The sequence below is a fragment of the Amia ocellicauda genome, chromosome 13 (assembly GCF_036373705.1).
Source record: "Amia ocellicauda isolate fAmiCal2 chromosome 13, fAmiCal2.hap1, whole genome shotgun sequence".
NCBI lineage: Eukaryota > Metazoa > Chordata > Actinopteri > Amiiformes > Amiidae > Amia > Amia ocellicauda.
In genome coordinates, this window is record NC_089862.1 from 15,977,838 (window position 1) to 16,004,566 (window position 26,729).

General features: G+C 36.3%; 1 protein-coding gene across 1 annotated transcript in view; it reads right to left on the minus strand.

Moving 5' to 3' along the window:
* The window catches only part of rbpjb (recombination signal binding protein for immunoglobulin kappa J region b), a 66,172-nt gene extending 49,938 nt beyond the window's left edge, over positions 1-16,234 (minus strand). The window contains exon 1 of the mRNA XM_066719989.1: positions 16,095-16,234. Coding sequence (XP_066576086.1) covers positions 16,095-16,114 — 20 coding nt within the window. The 5' untranslated portion in view covers positions 16,115-16,234. The remainder of the gene's footprint in view (positions 1-16,094) is intronic.
* Positions 16,235-26,729: the final 10,495 nt, after the last annotated feature.

Here is a 26,729-nt window from a genome sequence, read left to right on the forward strand (position 1 = left end):
TGTAAATTAATATAGGCCTACATAGTTTAAAGCTCTAGACTTAAGTGCCACTTTAAAAAACGGCCTTATGCGAAAACAGCTAGCCCACTGAATACATATTAAAATTCTTACATGAAAGGACTGTGCTGTGTACATGGTTAAGGGTTTAAGTACATGGCACATGTAAGAAAGTTGTTTTTCCCACACTCCTAACTGCCCTAGTTTCTCCCACTCACCGGCTGTCCTTCCACATACTCTAAAGAAGCTGCTGAGTCAATAATACGAGAAATTACAGGAGCCACTGCATAGCCTCAAGTCACCATAAAAATGTAATCAGAAACTTCAGAGTTTGAAGTAGTACAAAAGTTAAAGTACTCAAGGATCTTATTCCAGCAGTGCTACTTTCATTGGCCTATTTGATTTAGTTTTCATGCCCATCTAATTTAAATAGCCTAAATAAAATAAAAAAGGTGTGTTAAACCAACAGATACAGAGCAAAGGACCATAATTTGTGAATAATATTTGAAGGCCAAGGCAGCACAATACATCACATTTTAAAGTATCGTGACATTTAGCATACACTCACCTAAAGGATTATTAGGAACACCTGTTCAATTTCTCATTAATGCAATTATCTAAACAACCAATCACATGACAGTTGCTTCAATGCATTTAGGGGTGTGGTCCTGGTCAAGACAATCTCCTGAACTCCAAACTGAATGACTGAATGGGAAAGAAAGGTGATTTAAGCAATTTTGAGCGTGGCATGGTTGTTGGTGCCAGACGGGCCGGTCTGAGTATTTCACAATCTGCTCAGTTACTGGGATTTTCACGCACAACCATTTCTAGGGTTTACAAAGAATGGTATGAAAATGGAAAAGCATCCAGTATGCGGCAGTCCTGTGGGCGAAAATGCCTTGTTGATGCTAGAGGTCAGAGGAGAATGGGCCGACTGATTCAAGCTGATAGAAGAGCAACTTTGACTGAAATAACCACTCGTTACAACCGAGGTATGCAGCAAAGCATTTGTGAAGCCACAACACGTACAACCTTGAGGCGGATGGGCTACAACAGCAGAAGACCCCACCGGGTACCACTCATCTCCACTACAAATAGGAAAAAGAGGCTACAATTTGCACAAGCTCACCAAAATTGGACAGTTGAAGACTGGAAAAATGTTGCCTGGTCTGATGAGTCTCGATTTCTGTCGAGACATTCAGATGGTAGAGTCAGAATTTGGCATAAACAGAATGAGAACATGGATCCATCATGCCTTGTTACCACTGTGCAGGCTGGTGGTGGTGGTGTAATGGTGTGGGGGATGTTTTCTTGGCACACTTTAGGCCCCTTAGTGCCAATTGGGCATCGTTTAAATGCCACGGCCTACCTGAGCATTGTTTCTGACCATGTCCATCCCTTTATGACCACCATGTACCCATCCTCTGATGGCTACTTCCAGCAGGATAATGCACCATGTCACAAAGGTCCAATCATTTCAAATTGGTTTCTTGAACATGACAATGAGTTCACTGTACTAAACTGGCCCCCACAGTCACCAGATCTCAACCCAATAGAGCATCTTTGGGATGTGGTGGAACGGGAGCTTCGTGCCCTGGATGTGCATCCCACAAATCTCCATCAACTGCAAGATGCTATCCTATCAATATGGGCCAACATTTCTAAAGAATGCTTTCAGCACCTTGTTGAATCAATGCCACGTAGAATTAAGACAGTTCTGAAGGCGAAACGGGGTCAAACACAGTATTAGTATGGTGTTCCTAATAATCCTTTAGGTGAGTGTATATCGCCTGTTATAGCCAGAATGTCACAATATATTCTTTGGTTTAAAATGCCAACCCCTAATAGAGAGAGACAGCTAATCACAAAAAGTCTAGATGTATTCAGAACGTAAATTGTGTGAATAGACTATAGTGATACTAACGGGTGAGTGCATAGGGCTGTGCCAGTGACAGATTTTGGTATTGATATACTGTTGAAGAATTCACACGGTGATCAGTATAACCATGGGGGCGGGGCATGTAGGGGCAGGGCGGGGTGTGTGGTTTTGTTGCGATATTCTGAAAAAGCAGGAAGACTCTTGTTTTATTATTCAATCAAACAGTAGAACTAGTTACTACACAAATGCAAAATAAAGGTAGAATGAATGAAACACAAAATGAATAAAATTAAGATTTAAAAGAACGATATGCAAATGACATTGCAAATTGTTTTCATAAGAGTGTAGACTTTTTAGCTTTAAATAGGACTACATATTTTAAAGAACTGTATTTAAATCAATCCGTTTCAATGTTGTTGTTTTTTTGAAGTGTCACAAACGTTTGCTTTCAGTTATGTTGTGTGTGGAGGTTCCGTGCCAAAAATACCCACATGATTATCTGGCTTTAATGATGATCACATCAGAGCTCCAATGTTTCACTATTCATTTAAAAAAAACATTCTTAAATGGAGCCTAAGGTACCCGTGTATTTTTATGCACTTTTCATCATGAGTTTTTAATCACAAACAATAAGGTCCCTGACAAAAGATTTATCAACAAGTATTATTTTGGAAATCACTACTTGAGCTGTGTTAAAAACAAATAGCTCTATAATAAATCATAAATAACAGATTCAGTACATATTCATATAAATTACATAACTAAAACCCCAATGATTAACAAATCATAAATAACAGATACAGTAAGTAATCAATTCAGTAGCTACATAAATAAAACCTGATCACTTTCATTTAGATTGAATACTTAATGTCCTACAACGATTGCACCCACTGCAATTGTAGTCTTTTCAACTCTTTAATCTCACAACTTCTTATCGATAACTCCGGCTACATGGTTGTAACTAAGCAGGCTTCCTATAGAAACTATAGAACCATCCTGCATCACTCTATCAGCATGTTTACACGGGGCATTTTCACGTCTCGCAGTCTTTCCTCAATCTGCACAGAATCTGAACATTTAGTCAATGAATGCTCAGACTTTCCGCTGATTCTGTGCAGAATTACTACAGTGAATGACAAAAGCCACAAAGCTCTCACGTTTTCAAAACCTCAATGCATGAGATTTGTCACTTGAAAAAAGTCAGAAACCAGTCCGCCTGAGCGGGTGTGGGGGGTGCGCGCAACGGGGTGAGCGAGGGGATGAGGGCATGCGCATAGCATAATTTGTTTGAAATGTGTGATATGCACGTGACTTCAGAGCTATGTATACAAACACACACTTCTAGCACAACATACTAAATACTGAAACAAAACAAAAATATCCCACACTGATAAAAAATGTATTACTATAGAAAAAATGCCCTAATGCATTTTCTGGTGTTATGGGCTACGAGGAATCTAATTTAGAATGAAACTGCTCACAGCACTTGCTCATGGAACTCATGGCAATTCAAACCCGGATCTCCCACATCACATTGCAGTGACCTTACTGCATCACCAAACAGAGAGGCTTCAGAATCGCTACATTTATATAAGAATAATACGGTATTGACGATAAATTATTTTTCACCGTGTGAGGCCGCGGTGATGTGGTATAGCATTTACCGGCATAGCCCTATGAATGCGTGCATAAAACTTGTATATATACACCAATCAGCCATAACATTATGACCACCTGCCTAATATTGTGTAGGTTCCCCTTTTGCTGCCAAAACAGCCCTGACCCATCGAGGCATGGACTCCACTAGACCTCTGAAGGTGTGCTGTGGTATCTGGCACCAAGATGTTAGCAGCAGATCCCTCCTGAGTCCCAAGTCTGAGGTGAGGCCTCCATGGATCATAATTGTTTGTCCAGCACATCCCACAGATGCTTGATTGGATTGAGATCTGGGGAATTTGGAGGCCAAGTCAACACCTTGAACTAGTGATTCATCAGACCAGGCCACCTTCTTCCATTGCTCCGTGGTCCAGTTCTGATGCTCACGTGCCCATTGTAGGCGCTTTCGGCAGTGGACAGGGGTCAGCATGGGCACCCCGACTGGTCTGCGGCTACGCAGCCCCATACGCAACAAACTGCGATGCACTGTGTGTTCTGACACCTTTCTATCAGAACCAGCATTCACTTTTTCAGCAATTTGAGCTACAGTAGCTCGTCTGTTGGATCGGACCACACGGGCCAGCCTTCGCTCCCCACGTGCATCAATGAGCCTTGGCCGCCCATGACCCTGTCGCTGGTTCACAGCTTTTCCTTCCTTGGACACTTTTGATAGGTACTGACCACTGCAGACCGGGAACACCCCACCAGAGCTGCAGTTTTGGAGATGCTCTGACCCAGTCGTCTAGCCATCACAATGTGGCCCTTGTCAAAGTTGCTCAGATCCGTTTGCTTGCCCATTTTTCCTGCTTCTAGCACATCAACTTTGAGGACAAAATGTTCACTTGCTGCCTAATATATCCCACCCACTGACAGGTGCCATGATAACGAGATTATCAGTGTTATTCACTTCATAATGTTATGGCTGATCGGTGTGTGTGTGTGTGTGTGTGTGTATATATATATATATATACACAGAACAAGGATTCTTGTTAGCAGGAATTTTGCATTAATCAAAAAACACCTCAAAGTCATTATGTCTTCATTTATACTCAAACACGAATCAGTCGTCCAGTTTTAAAAGAAAAAACACAGCATTACAGAAACATGGGGAGGTTTCAAAGCAAACTTGTGCTTAATTGTTATTTACATTGAAGCAACAACGATAGTCATAATTTACATCAAATAAAGAACACTAAATCATGCTAAATGCAGCAAAGTCTGAAATGCCTGATTGTGCCTTTATGACAACACTGTAAATTACACTATTTCAAATTTGATTAATACAAGTAGACAAACACATTAGGTTCATTTGCAGTCTTCATGTTGATGGTTGTAGCATAATTTTATTGTAATTATAGCCTACATTTAAAATTGAGCCTAACTGAAAGTGTTTGACTAGTATTTATTAAACTAGAATCAATGTCACTACTACAGTAGCATACCAAGGCTAAATTACACTTGTAAAAAAAAATTAAAAAAAATAATAATCCAAAGTAAAGTATGTCAGTTAATATGATGAGTATGCCCCTTGAAGAAGTTGAAATATTGTAGAAAAAAAGGCTGTGACATATTGAAGACTTACTTGACCTATGAAACAGTTTGTCAATATAATTGATGTACATATTTTAAGAAACATTAAAAAAAGTGATTACTGTAGGTTATCTGAGCTAAATCAATAACTTCCAACTCTGAATAATTTGCACTAGCAGAAAACTGAAAACAATACTAATACCTTAAAAGTTATGTTTAGATTTATCTTCTGTACAAAATCAAATAGAAGAGTTAGGCTACTCTTTATTGATCTAATTAATGATTTATTTATTTTTTAAATATGTAGGCTGTACTTTTAATGAAGTGTTATTTGCTAAGTGACAATTTAATCCTTGGATTTGGAGTGTAACTTTTCATGTTAATTAGTATGTTTTATTGTGTTACGATTTAACATTCATTCAATGCAGTGAATTACAAGGAAAGATGTTTTCAATATTCATGAACATGTGTTCATCCTTTTTAAGATGCATTTCCAAAGTAAACAGAGTGCACATAATCAAAATTTTAACACTAGTCTTTTCATGTCTGTAAACTAGTGCTGTACCTAGAGGTTAACATAAGGGTCTTTTGAACAGAGAACACTTCAAATGATGTGCACTTCACTGGGAATTCATTTTGGGAGTCTTAAATGCTCTACTATTTGGTAAAATACACTACATGCAGCAACAAGTACTAGTTGCTATGTACTAAAGGGTTAAATCACCACTTCCACCTTCCCAGGCAGCAGAAGCACCCCCCCACACACATTTTAGTCTGGAGCATTTCTTATTCTGAAATAATGTTCCTGGAAGCTAACTCCTCAGACTCTCTACATGTAATAACATAGCCAGGCTGCTGAAAGCAAATTACTGACTCCAGGTTTTTGATTCTCAGCTCTGTTTTTACTAAAATGGAAAGTTAAAATACAGAGAAAAATACGGGAATTGGATGAGATTAATTTATGGAATGTACTAGATGGAAAGCAAAACATTGCACACAAATTTTAAAATGAAAGGTAATACATGAAACTTACAAAAATACATTAATAATTACAGCTATGCAAGTTATTTGTCATGATTTGTATTCAACATAGACGAAGGTGGAAGGTTGCACCAAACTATATTCAGTAGCAAATAGCCTGCATAAAACTGAGTCTAAGAGAAGATAAGCCTATGCATCTTACTCCTTGCCATTTGGTGTCTGGCACACCACTCCAAGCAGAAAACCATCTGTAAAAGATGTAGGCCTTAAATGACCTTTATCTTGATTTTACTTGCTCAATACATATATTCATTATAATATTACATTTGTAGAATATCTTTCCTGATAGACAAAGGCACTGCAAATTTCTTGTTACAACCTGAACATTGCACATAGGTCCATTATTTTCTGTTTCTGATTTTGTGACCACCCCTGAGGAAAAAGTTTCTAATGTGCGCAGAAGAGACCAAGGTATAGCAAGACAAAGCCTGAACAAGTTTCATTTCTGCGTCTAAGCTGTGAGCTGGAACGATGTAAGGCCCAATGTTCCATGTGGTATAAAGAGGCATAAGCATTGATTTAATCAATGGATCACACAGAATTGAAATTTGTCAGATGCTGACAGTGGCATTTTAAGTGATAATGCATATGCTAAGGTACAGCACTTAAGGGACCTGCACACTTACTATGCATTTCTGGTTACAATCGGTGGAAAAAGAAAATTCCCAACCCACCATACAGTGAACGTGCAGAGCATACTCAAATTAACAGTTTGTTTGTTCTTAAACATTGGCCACTGAAATACAAGTGCTGAGTTGCAAAAACAGCAAATTCTCTATAAGGTTAGGCTAAATGATTTCCAAAAAATATTATATATTTTTCATTTAGATAGTGTTCATTGGGCAAAATCAACTTCACTTTCACAAAGACTGTAGAAGACTAGATGTCCAAAGACAGGTGGTTAAAGCATAGCATTGCACACAAAAATAAGAAAAATCAAGACCTATGTAGCCTAATTCTTTAAAAAACACATTTAAGATGTTTGATGGAAAAACATTAAGTTTATTATCTATCTTCAAGAAGAACACAGCCACTCATAGAGAAACTTAAACTAAATCAAAACATTTAGAGGTTTATTAAATAAAAAAAGGGAAATGCAGAAATGTTTAACATTTCCTGCCAGGCATCCCATACAGTACATTATTCACAATTCCCATAAAAATAACAATGCATGTTCCTGAGCAATTTAAATTACTGAACAACGTTTTCACCAACACCAAATCCAACCACCGTAAACGGGAGAAACCTGTATGGTACAAAAGCATTTTATAAACGTTTCAGTTCAGTTCAGTCCTCATTTCTTGACATTAAATTAATTTATAACATAGGTACCTGCACAATGATTAACAACCTTAATCCAAACTATACTGTTCAACTGACATGGAGCAGAGTGACAAATTCAGTTTGTGAGGGCATAACAGGACAATTCACCAGATGTTAGATTTATCAAGTAAAAACCACAAACAAGTGATAAACTTGGCCAAATAATCTCTTTAAAAAAAGCATACAAAGTCAAGTGCCAGGTCCAAATAAGGTAAGTTTGTGAAGTGGATTTCAAATTTAGCGAGAGGGTTTACTAGAAGAACAAAGCATCCACTAATTGGAGACTGTGCCACTTCACAGTAAGTTAATTGCTTCCAAAGAGTGCTAATTGTCTCCTGGGACACTAAGGTAAGATTCTCTATTATTTTGAATATCAAATTGTTATTTTGTACTCCACCAAAGCATACATTTATAAATTAGTAAAGGTGGAGGTGACACCAGGAGACTGTTGAAAAGACAATAGTCTATATTTTACAATATTTGCAAACAAAACCAGTTAAGTAACCTACACATTCATATGAGTGTATTAAATTAATGCAATTAAAATACAATTTTATATATAACTTTAGCCATCAGCTAACCCTTAGTGCTTACCCAAGATCAATGTTTTTTATGTGCCCTGACAATGAAACAGAACAAATAAGCTGCATTAAGAATGTATTTATTTTGATTTATTTAGGGCCTAACTATTTTATTCTTAGAAGTACAGGGACATAGGCCTCTCAACAGAAACTGAAATCTCATTGAAGCAAAATTATGAAATTAAGAATCCGAATAAACACAACGGACAATTATGGAATGGATGACTACACTAACATAACTTGCTATAGATATATACAAATAAATATACATCTAATCTAACAAAGACACAAATATAAAATATATATGTGTTTTTCACTTAAAATGTTATATGGGCTTAATTACATAAGTTACTAAAAAGAAAAACCATGCTATAATTAAAATTAATATAAATTAATGCTATAAAATAATTAAGTGGTAACAGGCCAAAACACTAACATAAGGGGCTATTTAATGTCAATTTCAGTCTACAGTAAAAAGACAGCATTTCATAGTTTTCAAAATGTTTTAATTGCAGTCTCCTAGGTATTATAACTCATTGGAACAGATTCCATTCCAAGACCCAAAGTTCCTCATACTTTTGTAACATGGAGGCTTTTTAAAACACTTTTTGGACAATTAAAGAAATTAGATCACTGATATACAACGGAGTGAAGGCTGAGTTTATGAATGGTATAATCTAATTTTAGGTAAGGAGTTCCATTTCTCCTTTTATTTGTCCATTAGCCTATACTTGTTTCTCTGTTATAGTAAACTGCTTTGTACTCATTTTGATACAATGTTACAATGTGCCCTGAACCATCAAAACACGGGAATGGTCTTATTTTGTAAACCATTCAAAAAAAAGTACAATAACAGTAATAATCATCACCATCATACTTTGCCCTTTTCGATAAATCTTGAATCCCTTTATTCAGCAAAAAGCAAATTACACAGAATGAGACATTAATCACAGCAATTAGTTAAAGCTGGTTCCAACCGTTTATGCGTTTTTATTTTTAAAATTGCAAAACATGGCAAATGGCTGGAAACGTGGTGAATGAAACTAAACAAGAAACAGACATGAGATCACTTCATGTTTTCTGAATGAAATGTCCTGAACATAAAACTTGCTGACTCTTCAAAATGAAGTTCTCCTGACAATCCTGTAATAATTAAGATCAACAGAAGGTTGTTTCCCTGAATGAGGAAATACTTCATGCAATACCATGAAATTATTTGCAAGCAATTGATACTGTAGCTGGAACATTCTAATTTAACCTCAATCTACAAACACCACCAGAAATTACCACTTTTATACCATGACTGTGTAGGGAGCAGCATAAAGAGCTTCCTCAGCTTTCTTAAAATTTTACTGAGAGTGAGCCTGCCTTTATTACATACTGTCCTTGAATTTGTACTGATTGCTAAACCTATAACATATTTGTTTTGTTATTTTTTTATATATATATACACACATATATATATATATATATATATATATATATATATATACACACAACAAGCTTTCTATAAACTACATCACTTTCTGGCACTTAAATATTAAATATAAAACAACTCGGGTCAAGTCTATATTACAAAATGGGGACCTTTACGGCACATTTCCTCAAAATAAAACAGCAAAGCTTAAGTCATCTTGAACTTCATGCTAATGGGAAAATCCCATACGGTTGCATGTGGCTGCAATTCAAGATGGAGAACTGTGCCAAGCTTCATGACATACTGCCAAACTTAATCACTCAAAATGTGTTTTAAATCTAATGTATTCTTTACACCACTCACTGCTATTCAAGTGACAAGTAATAAGGACTGTTTTCTATACTAACAGCCACACATAAACTCAGAACAACATGTCCAAGCACAGCTTACAAAAACAGCCTGAAATGTTTAGGGAGTTTAAACCTATAGTCTGCAAGAATACCTGATATTGGGGAGATGAAAAAGTAAGTTAATTACAAAACAGATCAGCTTACATGTTTCACAGCTGGTATGAACGTTTTGCATCATAAGCTTATCTTGTTTTGCACCAAACAGATCACTGAATGCATACAAAATTGATAGTCAAACAAATAAAATAAGCGTTTTGCACAATGAGTACACCTGTGTTTTCTTGCTATATCAATTTATAGTTACACTCCATCTAGGGTAACAGGAATCATCATCGGCCTTTACCCATCCACTGCTAAATTAAGGTTTAAGATGTGTCCAGCATTTATTTTCCAGGACACTACAGAAAATCTACTATCATTGTTCCATTTTCTAGGTGGACATCTTATTGCTCGATTTTAATGTCTTAAGATCCATTCTGCAGATTCGTTAGTACAACACTGATCAGTTGTTCTTGCAATGTTTCTAGACTATTGCCATTTTAACATTCTAACACTCATTAAATGAAGGAACATTACAGTTTGCGGTTAGTTTTGATTTCAGCTGCCATGTTTCTGTAAAGTGATGTGCAGTGACTGTAATAGCCATAACCAATGTCCACAAGTCAGAATGAGAATGAGATAATTAAAACCTCTACCATGAATAGCTGATATCTGATGCATATAATTAACAATGACCAAGACAAGTTTTTCTGTGATCTGCCATTTTCTTTCTTTCGGTTCTGGGCTCTTTGAAATCTCCATTTGACTGCCTTTTCTTACCGCTGCTTGGCCTACTACAGCTCACTGTCAGATCTTCTGCCATCACGACTAAGAGGGCCTCCCTCTATGGTAGATATGATGTATTTTGGTCGTATTTCTCAATTTTCTCTCCTCCACACATTACTAATTTGTTTTTTTTTCCCCTCTCGCTTCTGATATGTGACCATTTGTGTCATTTATTTCCCCCAATGGTGATATTTTTGTTTTCTTGCCTACTTCCTTTGTTATACGACTAACTAGTCAACTGTGTGATGCTAGCCCACAAGTAATTTTGAAAATTTCGAGTTTAAGTGCAATTTAAATGTAATTAAAAGCACACCATTCAAAAGAATAACAATGCAACTAATGCTTTCTAACCGTCAAGGGAACACTTATATCATTTTTGGATTTTACATTACTTACAAGCCAGATGGTATTGTTGTTTTGTTTTGTTTTTTTTAAACCCAAAGGACTCTGATTGTTCTGCATCTAGACTCTTCACTTATAGGCCCATATCTCAAAACCTAGAGTGTGAAACAAGACACGTAGAATATGGTATAAAAGACTACTATCTTTGCAAAATCTCACTGTAACTTGATTCCCAAAAACAGAAGCCACTGTAGATACTGGAAGGAAAAAGAATAAAGATATCTTGGGTTAGTCACACTTTTTTGATATTTACTAGGAGGAAACAACTGAAAGATAACTTATATGTCAAATATTTTAGATTTCGGTTTGAATCCATTGCTCTGAAGAACACTACTTTAGAAAATACGTGACAAGAGTCACATTACCAATCTGACAACTCAGGAAATGATTTAAGAATTATTCCAAAATCTAATAGGTAACACAGTCATTAATAATAATAATAAACACTAATAATAAATAATATTAAATGATCAGCTTTCTGATCAAATGCGTTAAAGATTAATTTACGATTTAGTTAGATGCAGGGCAGTTAGAAATGTTTACAGTCATAAGGAGTATATGTTATGATCCGAGAATGTTGTGTCTTTATATCGTACAAGGGGGTGAAGTATTCTGAGGGGAAACAGAAGTGGTTAAAGCATCAAAACCTATGAAGTCTCACTAAGACTGCAACAGACTAAAGATCAAAACATATAATTGTGAATTAATATTAAGCACATGTATTGTTGAACCTCTGCTGGTGTGTGTCTGTGACTATGTTTGGAAAAGAAGCGGCACTGTTTTTGTTTGTTTTTTGTTTCTTTAAGAGGAGGGTTACTGTACACAACAATGGCAACTACTAATGTTGTAACATTTTTGATTGCTACATTATTAACAGTAACACTACAAACATGCTTCAGTCAACTCATGCTGTAGATTGTAGGAATATGACCAGTTGTCACATATTTAAATGTATTGTTCTCCAATGCTATTTAAATGTACCCTCAACAGCCAGAGTGTAATGAGGGCAGTCACCAATTCTGGAAGCACACGCTAATGACATGAATCGCTTCATGTGCAAAAAAACATTTTTGTGACGAAAAACCCAGGTGTTTATAAATGGTGTTTAAATTAATAATTAAACATAAATGGTAAACAAAATTAATTATTGCCTGACATATTTACAATCAAACAATGTCTCCTTATTAAAAAATATTATGGATTATATTTATTTCCTACTATATCAGTAGAGTCTTATAGTGAACATCCTCAACGGAAATTGAATGGTCCATTTACTTAGAAATGACCAGCATTTTGTAGAATTCACTGCCAACCTATCTTGGGAGGACGGTAGCCAATTCAAATATATAGAACTAATTATTTATCAGAGATAGCGAGCAAGCCAAATTTCAATTTATGTATTAAGGGTATCAATTAATCAGGGTTAACTTCACTGGTTAAAGCATCATTAAATGTACCATTCAATTTCCCTCGTAGCCTAGATTATTCTAATTTCCTGTTTTGAACTTCTGTTTACAACACTGATCACCCCCCGTGAGGCCACTTTATGTAAATAAATAAAAAAATGTAAAACATCGAGCTTGTGTCAGTACTGCTACATATTGTTGTGTACACTTTTGACAGACACTGTATAAAAATGTGAGTGGCAACTCACAGTTTACATGCATGTCTGTACTCAACTGGAATTCTTACAATTTTCTCCAGCCTAAATCAGTGTTAAAAAAACCTCTGAAAAACTCTGTTAAACAAGTATACTTAACAATAGTAAATAAAATTATTATGATTTAATCCAAGAGAAACTGACATAATAAATATTCCATTATAGAGCACTGCTGTACATAATGCATTAGTAAACTATAACATTAATATTATATATATATATATATATATATATATATATATAGAGAGAGAGAGAGAGAGAGAGAGAGAGAGAGAGAGTTAAACAAAAATAATGTATTTAAGATTTCTTGCATTTAAACTGTTTTCAAAATATGCATTTTAATTGACAATGGTGTTTAAGAATATAAAGTAGTAATTTATTTGGGGAAAATATCACATTGATGAAAGACAGTTAACAGGCAAAAGCGAACTGTTAGTAAATGTGACCTCAGAACATGTCAAAAGGGGGGGGGCTATCTTAAAGTTACTGGTACAGTCGAAGAGGGAAGTTTACTCAGACATAAACTAAAATGCTCTGAATTAATATATATTTTTTTAATCCCTCTGGCAAAACTAGTGTGTGCTGAAACACAGCACTGAATCATACAATTATTCATTCTGAAGTCTTACTGACAGTGTTCAACGGTAATTTCCATCAACTGTCTGAAGCTTTTACTTAGGCTAGTGAGGGTTTCTGAAAAGTCAAGGTTTCACTCTGGTTTTCACTCCTAAGTGTAGGGCAATAAAAGTATTGAAAGAAACAGGGGACCAAATACAATAAAAACTAAAGGACTGAAAAGTAATGGGTTAGTTTGGCCTAAGAAGTAGTGGAATGATACAATTATTGATTAATTATATGACGGCATTTTACAAATAATTAAATGCTTAACACATGGATTATCCAAGAATTTTATATTTCTAATTTTATATTGTGATATTATATAAAGCAATTAATGTTTTTCAGATAAAAACTAAAGTCTGCACTTCCAGATCCAAAAACCTTTAACTAGATATCCTCTCATGAAAAAGTGATCAATCACATTTTTTGATTATAACAGCCCAACTGAATTGGGATCAAGGCTATGAAAACATTGCAGACAAATACTGCACACAGGATGAATTAAGTTCCTAGTGACCTGCATTGTCTGCCACTGGATTTTTTTGTATTTAGTATTTTTGGTATTTATTTTTTGTTGCTAAGGAGCCAGGAAAGGGAGTTTCTATATTAGTTGTATGCATTCAGAGAACTTGCTGTATCACCAACTGCTGATAAGAAAACATACTGTAAAGTAAACCAATGTGCTTTTTTTAAACTAAGAGTGAAAGACATAAAAAAACACTATGAAGCCTAGATGTAGAAAACAAGAAGTACCCATTTTGTCTACTTTCTAGTTTAACCATCTAAAGCCTATTAGTTTGCTTTTTCCAGATACTCATGACATTGCTGAAAATATGCACATTTTCATGAAAATTGTTCTGCACAATTATGCAGTTATTCACTTAATCTATATAATATGGAAGCATTACTGTACTTCCAAGAGCACCCTTAGTCACAAAAAAGAGACTTTTAGAGATGTTAATAAAATCAGAGTATGTAATGATAATTTGTATCTTGGTTATGTGCACCACACATTTCCAGTCCTCAGTATATTTAAATTTAAAGCTAACAAGTATTTAGTTTGTTTAGGTTTTAAATTGAAAATTGTATTAACATTTGAAGGAATAAGAATGCAACAAGATTAACATTTAAAATTAATGATGTACACGTATACCTTTTATGTAAGTGCAGATATAGAAAATAAATAAAAACAAAAATAAAGGAAGATGTCAGAAAAAATGCTTTCAAGTCAATACCAGCTTGTATAAAACTAGCAGGGCTTGAATAGTTAAAACTACTGAAACTGATCTTCTTTAGTCAAACTGTCAAACTGACGCTAACCACTGCCCCTTATGGTATATTTTTTCTAACCCAAAACCAAACAGATATCATCTGGACAGGTGGCCAGCCAGCCTGCCCTCTCATACTGCATAAAAGACAATCAGCAACACTATCCAGGAACAAGACACATACTCTCCAAATTAAATTACTGCTGCACACTGGGTTGTGTGGGTTAGAAATAATTCTTAATAAAAGATGAATGTCAAACAACACAAACTTCAAAATCAGCAATAATGTAGTTTATACAATTTGTGTTTACATTATAGATAGATAGATAGATAGATAGATAGATAGATAGATAGATAATATAGGTAAATGGACATCAAGAGAAAAAGTAACCTGGTAAAGTAGCTATACCCACTTCCAAATAATGGAAATATTAAAAGACATAAGGCGTATTAGAGAAAGTTATATATATATAACTCATCAGAAAAGTAAAGTTTGCACAACAACTTTTTCAAAATACGTTACAAGCACACCAGACTGTAGCTGTGTGGGAATACATTACAAAGCCGAAGACATGAACATTTCATTTCCAGGTTGTGCACGTAGCTAACGGGGCAACATCAAATACTATAAGTACTATCGCGATATTCCAACAAGATACAAAGACGCAGTCAGTACTACGGGGTGGTCCACTGTACTACACATCGGGAAGAAAAGCAGTAAAGTTAACGATTGTCGATTTCAACTATCTGCCCCAATCTGCATTCATCTCATCTCTCCGCTGTCCCCAATTGCCCTCCGCATTGGTGTGCGTTTGTCCGCAGCGCACAGCAGGGAAGATGCGCTTTGAGAGCAGACAAGGTGTTGTTTGGGAGTAAACAACGAGAAACACACAGGCGCTCACACATGTCATAACAGTGATCGCAGACACGTATGCACGGGTTTGAGGAAACATGGGCAACAGCGGCAGAAACACACACACACACACACACATCCAATACACACCTAAAGTGAAAACAGACACCAACCACTGCACTTTAAAAAAAGCACAAACGCGAGCTGGACAACACAAAGCAACACATCTAAAAAGGGGCATCGCTGATTCAATTTTCAATCCGCTGATTGTTGAGGGATGGGGGGGGGTGGGGGGGGTCTCTCGAAAATATATTTTTTTCGATCCAGGCTTTCTAGTTCCCCTGTGTACTAACCCCCCCGGTGTAGCTGAACTCCAGTGCAAGCAGCTCACTACAAAAACCCACAACACGGCGGTGCAGCAACAGTCAGTAGAAAGGAGTGTGGAGTAGTGGGAGAAAATACACACAATACATTTGAAAGAGGGAAAAGACAGAGCCCCGTTCTCCACAAAAGAGTCTACAAAGCCCGACCCTGCCAGTTTGTCCCAGCTCACACAAAAGCATCTAATTCAACTCCAATTAGTTAATTCCACTTTAACTCTTCTCCCACCATCGGCTCTGAATCTCAGACTTACCCTGTCACAACAGGCGCCATCTTCCACAAACTCTCACCCAAACTCCAACACTCGCGAGATCCACGCTCAGCCCAAACGAGCCCCGGCCGAGACAACGGACGCGGAGAGGAGAGGCAGGAGAGGGAGAGAGAGAAAGGGGGCGGGAGAGGAAGAGATTGAGAAGACAAGAGAGGGGGTGGGAGGGGGAGAGAGATAGAGAGAGAGAGAGTGAGAGAAAAGGGTAGACGCCACAACAACAGGCGTGGGAAACTTCGCAAACTTCGCGAGATCCGGAAAACTCTCACAATAGAAAAGAATGAAGTGGGGCTCGTCCTCTCGCGAGATTTGCCGCTGCCTGGGCTGCCGCTGGGTTTATGGTACCGTGCTTGTATTCCCACGTGTTTAGAGGCAATGCATTACAGCGCTGATTGGGATGCTGCTGTAAAATTTCACACGGCACGGTGAATCTGTTTCATTTTCCCAGGCTCGCACTGCTCCATCGCACTAATATAGGCTGAATATTGAATCATTAGTAGTATTAGTTTGTTCATACGTGATGCCATGTGATGTGATGTTCTAATGAAAGCTGCAGTGTGTGAATGTTGGTTATCATTCTGCTTGTAAACATGCTGTAGAATGCAGAGCTCTTTAATAATATATTTCTTGGACAAAGTGCAGTTTATTGGTTTATAAAACAAACCGATCTGTGCTAAATTCAGCATTGTAAATCAGTAATGCTCTGAACAGGAAGCATATTAGAAAAAAATAATGTATCTCTTGGGAACCAGACTGAAAGAGCACAGACCCATCCACTCCCACTCTGTGGTCTGATGATGTGTTACTAGGCCTTGTGACATAGGTGTAATATGTAGTGATGAGGTAAATCTGAACCCACTATGTTATATAATACAATATTTAATAGTACAACACATGTCATTTGAGTATTGCAGAGGCTCAAGTATGACATGTTAATGTTATACTATTAAAACACTGTGCTTATATAGAAAACTCATGTTCTAAATAACCTTTCAGTTCGTGAAATGAAAAAGAGAAGTTATAGGTTGAAACAAATGGAAACACTTTGAGACCTTCATATATATATATATATATTGGTGTGTGTCTGTGTTTTCATATATTTGTAATATACATTAAATATAATATAAATATATAGGAATATATTATACATTTGTTCTCTATGTGTATATTTATCTTACCAATGAAATAAATTGACAAAGGCACATACACATACCGTATAAGGTATGAATTATATTTCAATATGATTCTTTTGGGGGTGCTTCCATTTATTTAAAGTTAATTGCTATGTAATTAATAGGATTGAGATCAGGGTGTAAGGATGGCAAGAGAAGATAGTGTTTCATTGTCTTTAAGCCAGTTCTGCTGTTTTTAAGACATTCATTTTTTTTATTACAATCTCTGTCACTGCAGAATTGTCAGTTTCTTGGGATTAAGGTGGACATTGCATTCTTGAAATTCTAGGGACCACTGAAGGTGGAATAAGATAAGAAAATCTATGATAATGAGATCCCACCCAGTACATTGTTCAAACAGAAGGAAATATGTTTATCAAAATGCTAACACTTTCAGGCTGCTGTGGCACATTTGTGTTATTGCAATAAGGAGAATGTGTGTGCAGGTAAAGTAAATGGAACTGAAGCCTATAGGACCGCACTGTATGAAGGCAGGTGTGAATAAAAGCAGCAATAATATCAAGACAATTTGCAACTTCAAATTGTCACTACCAAAACGAAAACTCTTAATCATGCAAAAGGCCAGAGACACATATCCCTAAAAGTAGGGAGGTCAAATAAAGTTAATGTTTGCCTATTTTATAGGGGACAGGAACCAACAAAAAAATCAAGAGAAAACAAACAAAATAAAAAAGCTTTTGAATTAGTTTTACTTCAGTTTAGTTCAAATGAGCCCCACCATAGCTCTGTTGCTAGTAGAAATCAATAATATGCACAATATCCTATTGAAACCTACTTAAACATAAAATATTTTTGCACGTCATTTATAGTTTGTATACATTTAGAAGGATTTGCATAGTCAGAATGAGAAATAAATTATTACAATAACCAATTTGCAAAGTTGTCTATATAAAGTGGACTTGAGAAAGTCTTGCAAATGAATGTATTGCATGATATCATGTAAAATAGATGCACAATTGAACACAAAATTGGTTGGTTTTGATGCAGGATTTTTTACAGTAGTTTTTTTTTTTAACACAAACTTTCCGGGCCGATAACTTTGATATGGTGTAGCCATCTATGTATATATATATACCACTGCTTCCTGCTGCTTCCTGTATTAGCATATTGGGACTGATGCATGCTTGGAGCGCCCTCCCGCACCCCAGACATTGATGGTGGACTGTGAACAATGGGCAGGGGAGTGACCTGTATGTAAATAGATTAAAGTGTAAGGGAGGGTTTGTGTTGTTGTCCTGTGTTCCTCGTTCCCTCTGCACTGACCTTTGTTAGTATCACCGTGGCCTTGTCAGAGAGTGTCTGATACAACCTTCCTACCTTTAGACAAGTTTTTAGTTCTTGTAAGAGCTGAGTAAGTGTGATTTCTGTCTGGTTAACAGGGTACAGTGTGTTCCTTTGCTAAGAACAACACAGTTTGAAACCATTATAGTTTATTATTGTTAAATGTAACTGTGATGTCCTTGCATGCGTAGATATTTCATAGAAAAAAAACCCTGAGAAATAATGACAATATCATCAAAAATAAAATGAGAAAGTAAACAACCTAACAGTGCTCTACACATCATGCATTAATGGGACCCTGGCTGACCGGAAACATAAATGTTGTTATTCATGCATTAATCTTTGTGGTTATACAATTAGACCCTAATAATATAATTATGTTGATAAGACTAAATTCATATTGAGAGCTTTGGGTTTTACTGCATGCTATTTGCAGTAAAGTAGCATATTTGAATTTCCCTGGCAAACTGCTTTTATTTGGGTTATGTTTGAAAATGGACTCATCGAAACACTCTTTTCAAACTTTTCAAAACAATGCAATCACTACCAGTTTTTCAGAAGTGTATTTATTTATATATTTATTTACCTATCTTTACCATACCTGTGACTGTGGCAGTCACTCAAAACTAGAAAACTCTGAGATATGTTGTTTGGACAATTTGTTATAATGGGCACCAATTCTTAATGAATTAATGTAAGACTCCCATGGAAATAACATATGAATACCTCATGCAATTCCACTGAGTTCTGGTGTTGATCACATGTATAACTCCTAACCATAAACCTAGTTTTAAACCTTATTCCTAACCCTGAGCCTCGCCTTGTAATACATGTGATTAATAACAGAACTCAGATGAAGTGCGGTTCATTTGGAGCTATATGTGAAACCACTAAAGGTGACATAATCGCATCAGGATGCGGATCAAACCAGAGACTAGAAAGGGGTTGTCTCTGTTTATTTTGAAGCAAACTCGATACGTTTCCGGCATTGCTATGCATTTGATTTTTAGAAATGTGAAGCAAATGTATTCTGGTTCAGTTGGAAGTGAACCACTCCAAATAGTGAACCAAACTGTGAAAGTGACATACTCAAACACAAAGGAAGTGCCCAGCCATAATACTTAATTGAAGCCTTACAAATTACTATCCAACAGTGCAGTGCTTGCAAAATGGCTTAGCTGAAATAATCTGTCGATGTGTTCCTTTTTTTCTGTGGTTATACAATAAAAACATAAAATAAAGGAAAGTTAGACAAAACATATCTACAAGAAACTGATTGTGTTTGGAAAAGTGCAATGTAAAACCAATAGAATTCAGATCCGCATGAAACTGCAAGACTACCCAAACAAATGTGAATTCACTTTCAAAGAAACTTAAAAAAGAAAATTGCCTGGTGTGAAACAAACCAAAGCTAAACTGAAAAAATAAATGTTAGTTTACAAATTAAAAATGATTCGACTTATCTGGAAGTGAACTATGAAAGTTTCCATCTATTCACTTTCAAAGAAATTCAGTTCAATTATATTTTCTTGGTGTGAAACAAACCCAACCTAAACTGAAAAACAAAAATGTCCGTTTGTAAGTGAACCACAATTAAGATTATTTACTAGTGAACTAGGTGTGAAAGTGCCCGACTCAAGCAACAGCTCTATTATAAATGGTGGCAGACCAACATTTTGAGGTAATAACACAAGATGGCGAGATAATTAGTAAAAATGATAAAATTGCAATTGGTAAACTGTACATAGATAAGATTGTAATTATGAATAGGGTTTCCTTAGGCCTTCATGACTTGCTCAAGAACACATCTAAACTTGTGCCAAAATATGTTTTTATTAAGTATGATTAGATTTAACATAAAGCCTCTGGCTGAACGATTATTGTCTACTTTCTGCAAAGACACTTCTGGCATATTTGAGGGCAAAGACAGCATTCTTGTATCATAATCTTGTAAAAATGAAACACCCGTTTACTTGCGAATGTTTCAGTTCAAGTAATCACTGTTTACATTAACAACACATACATAGCCATGCATACACTCAATGTGAAAGCATAATAATTACCTTAGTTTAAAGAAGCTTATTAGTTGTGTTCCTTGTAATGTCTGATTCATTGTCCTTATCTGAGTAACTAACAGTGTGTGCTTCATTTATGTAAGATTAACATAAAAAAGAAGAAGTTAGTTGCTAAGTAATAGGGGTCTGTTTTTATTGATAGATGCACAGAAGGCCAAGGATAACATACCAGAGGAAACACACTGAGTTTGTCAAATAAAATATTTCACATCCTATGGCTGCATAAGCCATTTTTATTTGCATCACAAATATGGCAATATGATTTTGTTTCATTTGTAGATTAGACCTCCCATGCAACACAGAAACTCACTCAAAAATCATCATCTAGTCCAGCCAATTTTCACTTTTATGTAGCTTGTCCTGTAAGAAACAAACATAATTTTTAACATATGGTTGAAATGTGTGATCCTTATGTTTTCCATATCCCACAATTGCACATTTTGTGTTAATTTATATATGTATCTTTTTAATATATTTTAGTCTCTAAATATATTCTACTGTATACACTCACCTAAAGGATTATTAGGAACACCTGTTCAATTTCTCATTAATGCAATTATCTAACCAACCAATCACATGGCAGTTGCTTCAATGCATTTAGGGGTGTGGTCCTGGTCAAGACAATCTCCTGAACTCCAAACTGAATGTCTGAATGGGAAAGAAAGGTGATTTAAGCAATTTTGAGCGTGGCATGGTTGTTGGTGCCAGACGGGCCGGTCTGAGTATTTCACAATCTGCTCAGTTACTGGGATTTTCACACACAACCATTTCTAGGGTTTACAAAGAATGGTGTGAAAAGGGAAAAACATCCAGTATGCGGCAGTCCTGTGGGCGAAAATGCCTTGTTGATGCTAGAGGTCAGAGGAGAATGGGCCGACTGATTCAAGCTGATAGAAGAGCAACTTTGACTGAAATAAACACTCGTTACAACCGAGGTATGCAGCAAAGCATTTGTGAATACACAACACGTACAACCTTGAGGCGGATGGGCTACAACAGCAGAAGACCCAACCGGGTACCACTCATCTCCACTACAAATAGGAAAAAGAGGCTACAATTTGCACAAGCTCACCAAAATTGGACAGTTGAAGACTGGAAAAAAGTTGCCTGGTCTGATGAGTCTCGATTTCTGTTGAGACATTCAGATGGTAGAGTCAGAATTTGGCGTAAACAGAATGAGAACATGGATCCATCATGCCTTGTTACCACTGTGCAGGCTGGTGGTGGTGGTGTAATGGTGTGGGGGATGTTTTCTTGGCACACTTTAGGCCCCTTAGTGCCAATTGGGCATCGTTTAAATGCCACGGCCTACCTGAGCATTGTTTCTTACCATGTCCATCCCTTTATGACCACCATGTACCCATCCTCTGATAGCTACTTCCAACAGGATAATGCACCATGTCACAAAGGTCGAATCATTTCAAATTGGTTTCTTGAACATGACAATGAGTTCACTGTACTAAACTGGCCCCCACAGTCACCAGATCTCAACCCAATAGAGCAACTTTGGGATGTGGTGGAATGGGAGCTTCGTGCCCTGGATGTACATCCCACAAATCTCCATCAACTGCAAGATGCTATCCTATCAATATGGGCCAACATTTCTAAAGAATGCTTTCAGCACCTTGTTGAATCAATGCCACGTAGAATTAAGGCAGTTCTGAAGGCGAAAGGGAGTCAAACACAGTATTAGTATGGTGTTCCTAATAATCCTTTAGGTGAGTGTATATATATATATATATATATATGTATATCTATCTAAAAAATAAGAACATTTCGAATTCCTAGGTATTCGGAAACTATAAAAGATTTTCCTTTCTTTTTAAAATAATCTTTGTGATGGATTAGGTTATTAGCTGTCAATCATATTAGGCATCTGTTAATTGAGCATGTTTAATTCCAAAAGCAGACCTGAATGTTTTCCAAGTCAGTTTTGCCCACATTCTGTGGTTGGTTGAAAGTAAAATAAATCTTGCTGGACATTTTGCACATAAAAACTGTAACTCTTATCTATAAGAATGCCATGCTCTCTGTGAAACAGATTAGTTTTGATTTGGGCTATTGTGTATGCTCTTGTCCTTGTGCCCCTGTTAGAACTGAAGGATAAATCCATTCTAGGGTACACCAAATTATTGTATCATAAATCCTGGTGCCCTCCGTCAAAAAGCAAAAGCTTGCTGAAGCTTGTCAGACAATGCAGAAGGATAACAATCTGAAGCACACTTCCAAGTCTGTGACCAAATTGTTAAAGCAGCATAAAATCAACAATCTTGATTGGCCACCACAACATCCAGACCTCATTCCAACAGAATACTTGTGGTATGAATTGTAGAAAGCAGTTCACAAGCACATGCCATTGAGGAGCGCAGTGGAGCTGGGGAGGTTCTGCATAGAGCAGTGGTCACAAATCGCTCCTGAGAATTAACTGAACCCATAAAATGGTTACAGGAAGTGCCTTCTCTAGGATCCACAAAACAATCCACAAAAAGCTGATTGCAGTGAATGTGTTGATTGGTTCACAATTTTTTAGATCAGTAAAAATATAATTATAGTTTAAATATCAATTGTCGCAACCTCATGATCTGTATTCAAGCGAGTCCAAGAAAACAAAGAGGCAAGTAAGTAATTATAAAATGAACTACTGACTAAATCAAAATCTCCTCCGTTATCAAGGGACAATTGTGACCATTCTGTAATTGTTACATTTATCTTAATTATGACAAAGAGATTTTTTTTAAATCCACAAAATATTTCAAGTAAAATAAAAGTAAAAATCACGGAAGGATTTTAATTTAAAACACATAAAGGCCTATATACCACTGGATTATATGAAAGCAAGCAAAAAGATATCCCCTTGTTCATGTGTCAACCCTGGCTTACTTTTGTAATTATATAATCATTCATATAAAGCTAATGTAGTATTGAGGTTTGAGTTAGACGGTATACTGTGGTTATAAAACCTGGTGATTTTCAATGTATTATGTAATGCTACAATTAATCATGTATTCAACTTAAATTAATGACTTATCGGAAAACTTTGAGAACAGTCAGATCTTTTCGAATGAATATGCTGAAACAAAAACTTTAGAGGTCATAGCATTACTGACATTAGTTTGACTTCATGTTAGCAAAGAAAATGGATTTTTAAAATGTGCTTAAAAAAAACCCTTAACATATCTGGAGGAGTGTCAGTGCTTGCTACGTGTTACTCTAATATCCAAAACTGCAAGAGTCATAACTTTCTACAGTTACATGTTAAGAAAAAAACATGATCATGTGTATCAAATCATGAAGTGTTTAAAGCCTTGCTGTTACATTATAGTAGGCTCCAGGCAGCTGTTGCATTTAATGTTGCTCTTCGGTAAGTTAATTTGGAGTTTTTATTTTGTTTGTCTTTTGATCCATAGTTGTGATTTAATGTTCACCTTCAAACATAAATTTTGTATCTTAGAAATATGTATTGTATCCGTCCTTACTTGGATACAATTGCCACAGAAACTTTAAACCATGCTTCTGCTACATCAAGATTTGTTACTGCATTTCTCTTTGTGTTGGACTTCCAAAAAAGCACTACAGCCAAACTTCAACTCGGTCACAATTCTGCTGCCAGAATCTTCACTCATACTTAGATCTGAAAACAAAAAGCCCCCATTTTGTTGTACGCTGCTGTTTAATATGCTTCTGCTTACTTTTAAAGTCAATGGTCTTGTCAACTGAATTTCCACAGCTTTACATTTCATATTGAATACAACATTCTGCTGAGGTTGACTTTGTCTATTTCCATCTTATATGTATCTTGGTTTCCATCTTGGTTTGTTTCCACATGGGATCTCAGGTCCTAGACAAATCTGGAGTACTATTACATTGTACTGTATTGTGTATGTATATATATATAAACAAAGCTAATAAATAGATTTAAGTTATCTAAGTAAAATGTGTATATGTATAAGAAGTGCTATATTAATATAAGACAACTGTATGATTGCTTTTAGGGTACAATTTCTAAAGTGGTACCATCATTTATTAATAGATGAGGAAGAATGCAGTCAATCAAATAATCAAAAATTAAATAATTTATATATTGCAATTCGTAAAGTCGCCATAGAGTGCTTCACACAGTAAATAACACGTGTTAATACAAAACAATAAAGTAAACTATTAGGCATGAAGAAGAGAAAACCAAAACCTCCTATAGGATGAAAGACTGATATGAGAGAGAACACATGTCTGGAGGTCCACGATTTAAGACCTAGGCATAATTGTTGCCTCCCCACCAGGCAATGTAACAGAGGCAAAAAATGTAAAAACAAAACTACATTTTTGCCCTTCCCTCTGAAGTACAGAGGGTATTTGAACTTGAGTCCAGGGTGGGGGTAGGGGTGTCTGTTGGGCTATAAACTTACAGGGAGTCATGAATAATCTTTTCTCTGAACCTGCTAGATGAATATTAATGTGACTTCTAAGAGAGTATGATGACAAATGATTAAATACAGAGTTGTTAGTGTTACCAATGTTTTATTCTTCACAAAAAGTAAAATCCTTTTAGTGGCAGAAATCAAATTAAGGCTCTATCAAGGGGTGTTAAACAATGCATTGTGTAATAAATAAATAATACAAAAATAAAACATAAAGAAGTGAATTTTCTTGACCAAATTACAGTTATGTTTCTCCTTATCAAGGGTATGAATACATTTGGAGACAACTGTATTTTGGAAAACCATTAATCGTAGCAAAGAAACCTTGTAACAAGTGGAGCACTAAAACCAGCAGTCTACATTTTCAGTTCTATCATGTTATTTCCTTTGAACCAGGAAGTGCAGAGATAATGCAAGTTGAAAATGAAATAGGAGAGGGAGCGAGCATCTGACAAGCACATTTAGATTTTGGCAGTAGAACTACGGATACTTATGAGGCCCCGGAAATTTAAAAGAAGAACAGATCCAAAACATGAGACACATGCATGGATGACAAGGGTCACAGCTTATTATGTTATACTAAAACTTCAAATACAAAAGAAAAAGATCCATTTGTATATACAGATATGCTGTTAATTGCCCTCTGTTGAACAGGGAGGGGCTGGAGTAAGTAGGGAACTATAACTGTGTTAAAGGGGAACAGTGTGGAAGTGACTGTTGGGCAGTCTGCACTGTATTTCCAGCTGTTGTGGTAGGGAGTCTGCTTCAGACAATGTGACATGGCACACGCTATTAGTTCTGGATCACTAGAGTCCCTACAACACCATCTGCTGGGGTCAGAGCATTTGTTAGGGTCGGCGTCAGTCCTTCAGACACTCACTTCTTTTTGTGCATAGCGCCCAGCAGCACACATTTACATAAACAATACGGCAAACCTGCTCCCTGGACACAAGGAGAACAATGCCCAGTCAAGTTAAAAGGCACACAAAGTTGATATACATTACAAAGCCCATCAAGCTGGGACCTAAAACGTGAATGTGGGTTTGGCATACATCCTTGAGGGATTCAAAAAAGAAACTTGAGGTCTCTTTAAATGATTTGACATTTGTTTTAAATAATTTTGTTAAACATTTAGATTACATTATTGAAGATATAGGAGTGAAGGTTTTTAATATGAACATATGGTAAAGGGTTAAACCTTGGTAAGCTTGACTGCTAAAACAAAGAACAACTACTAAATATACAATATTGTTTATTAATAATTTATTTTTATAATTGACCAATCGTGTTCATTCCAGAGACCTCCCCCTTCCCACAATGCAGACCCAGGGCGGCTCCAGCTAAAGGATCCTCACTCCCAGGTAGTGGGTGTTTTGAGAGGAAGTCAGCAACCTGACTCTTGGCTCGAGGTTGATGGCGATCAGTGAAGGTTCAGTGAAGGTTGTGATGACGGGTACCTGTGTGTGATGCAGTGATTAATGTCCTTCATTTGCTTCAGCCAGGTGAATTGTCTCCAAAGTGAACCGTGAACCCAGCAGAAAGAATTGGAGACTCTCCAGAGACCATTTTATGACAAGACACTCCTTCTCTATGACTGGATAGTGTGTCTCTCGATGCTGCAACTTCTGGCTGACATAAACAACGGTCTTTTATACT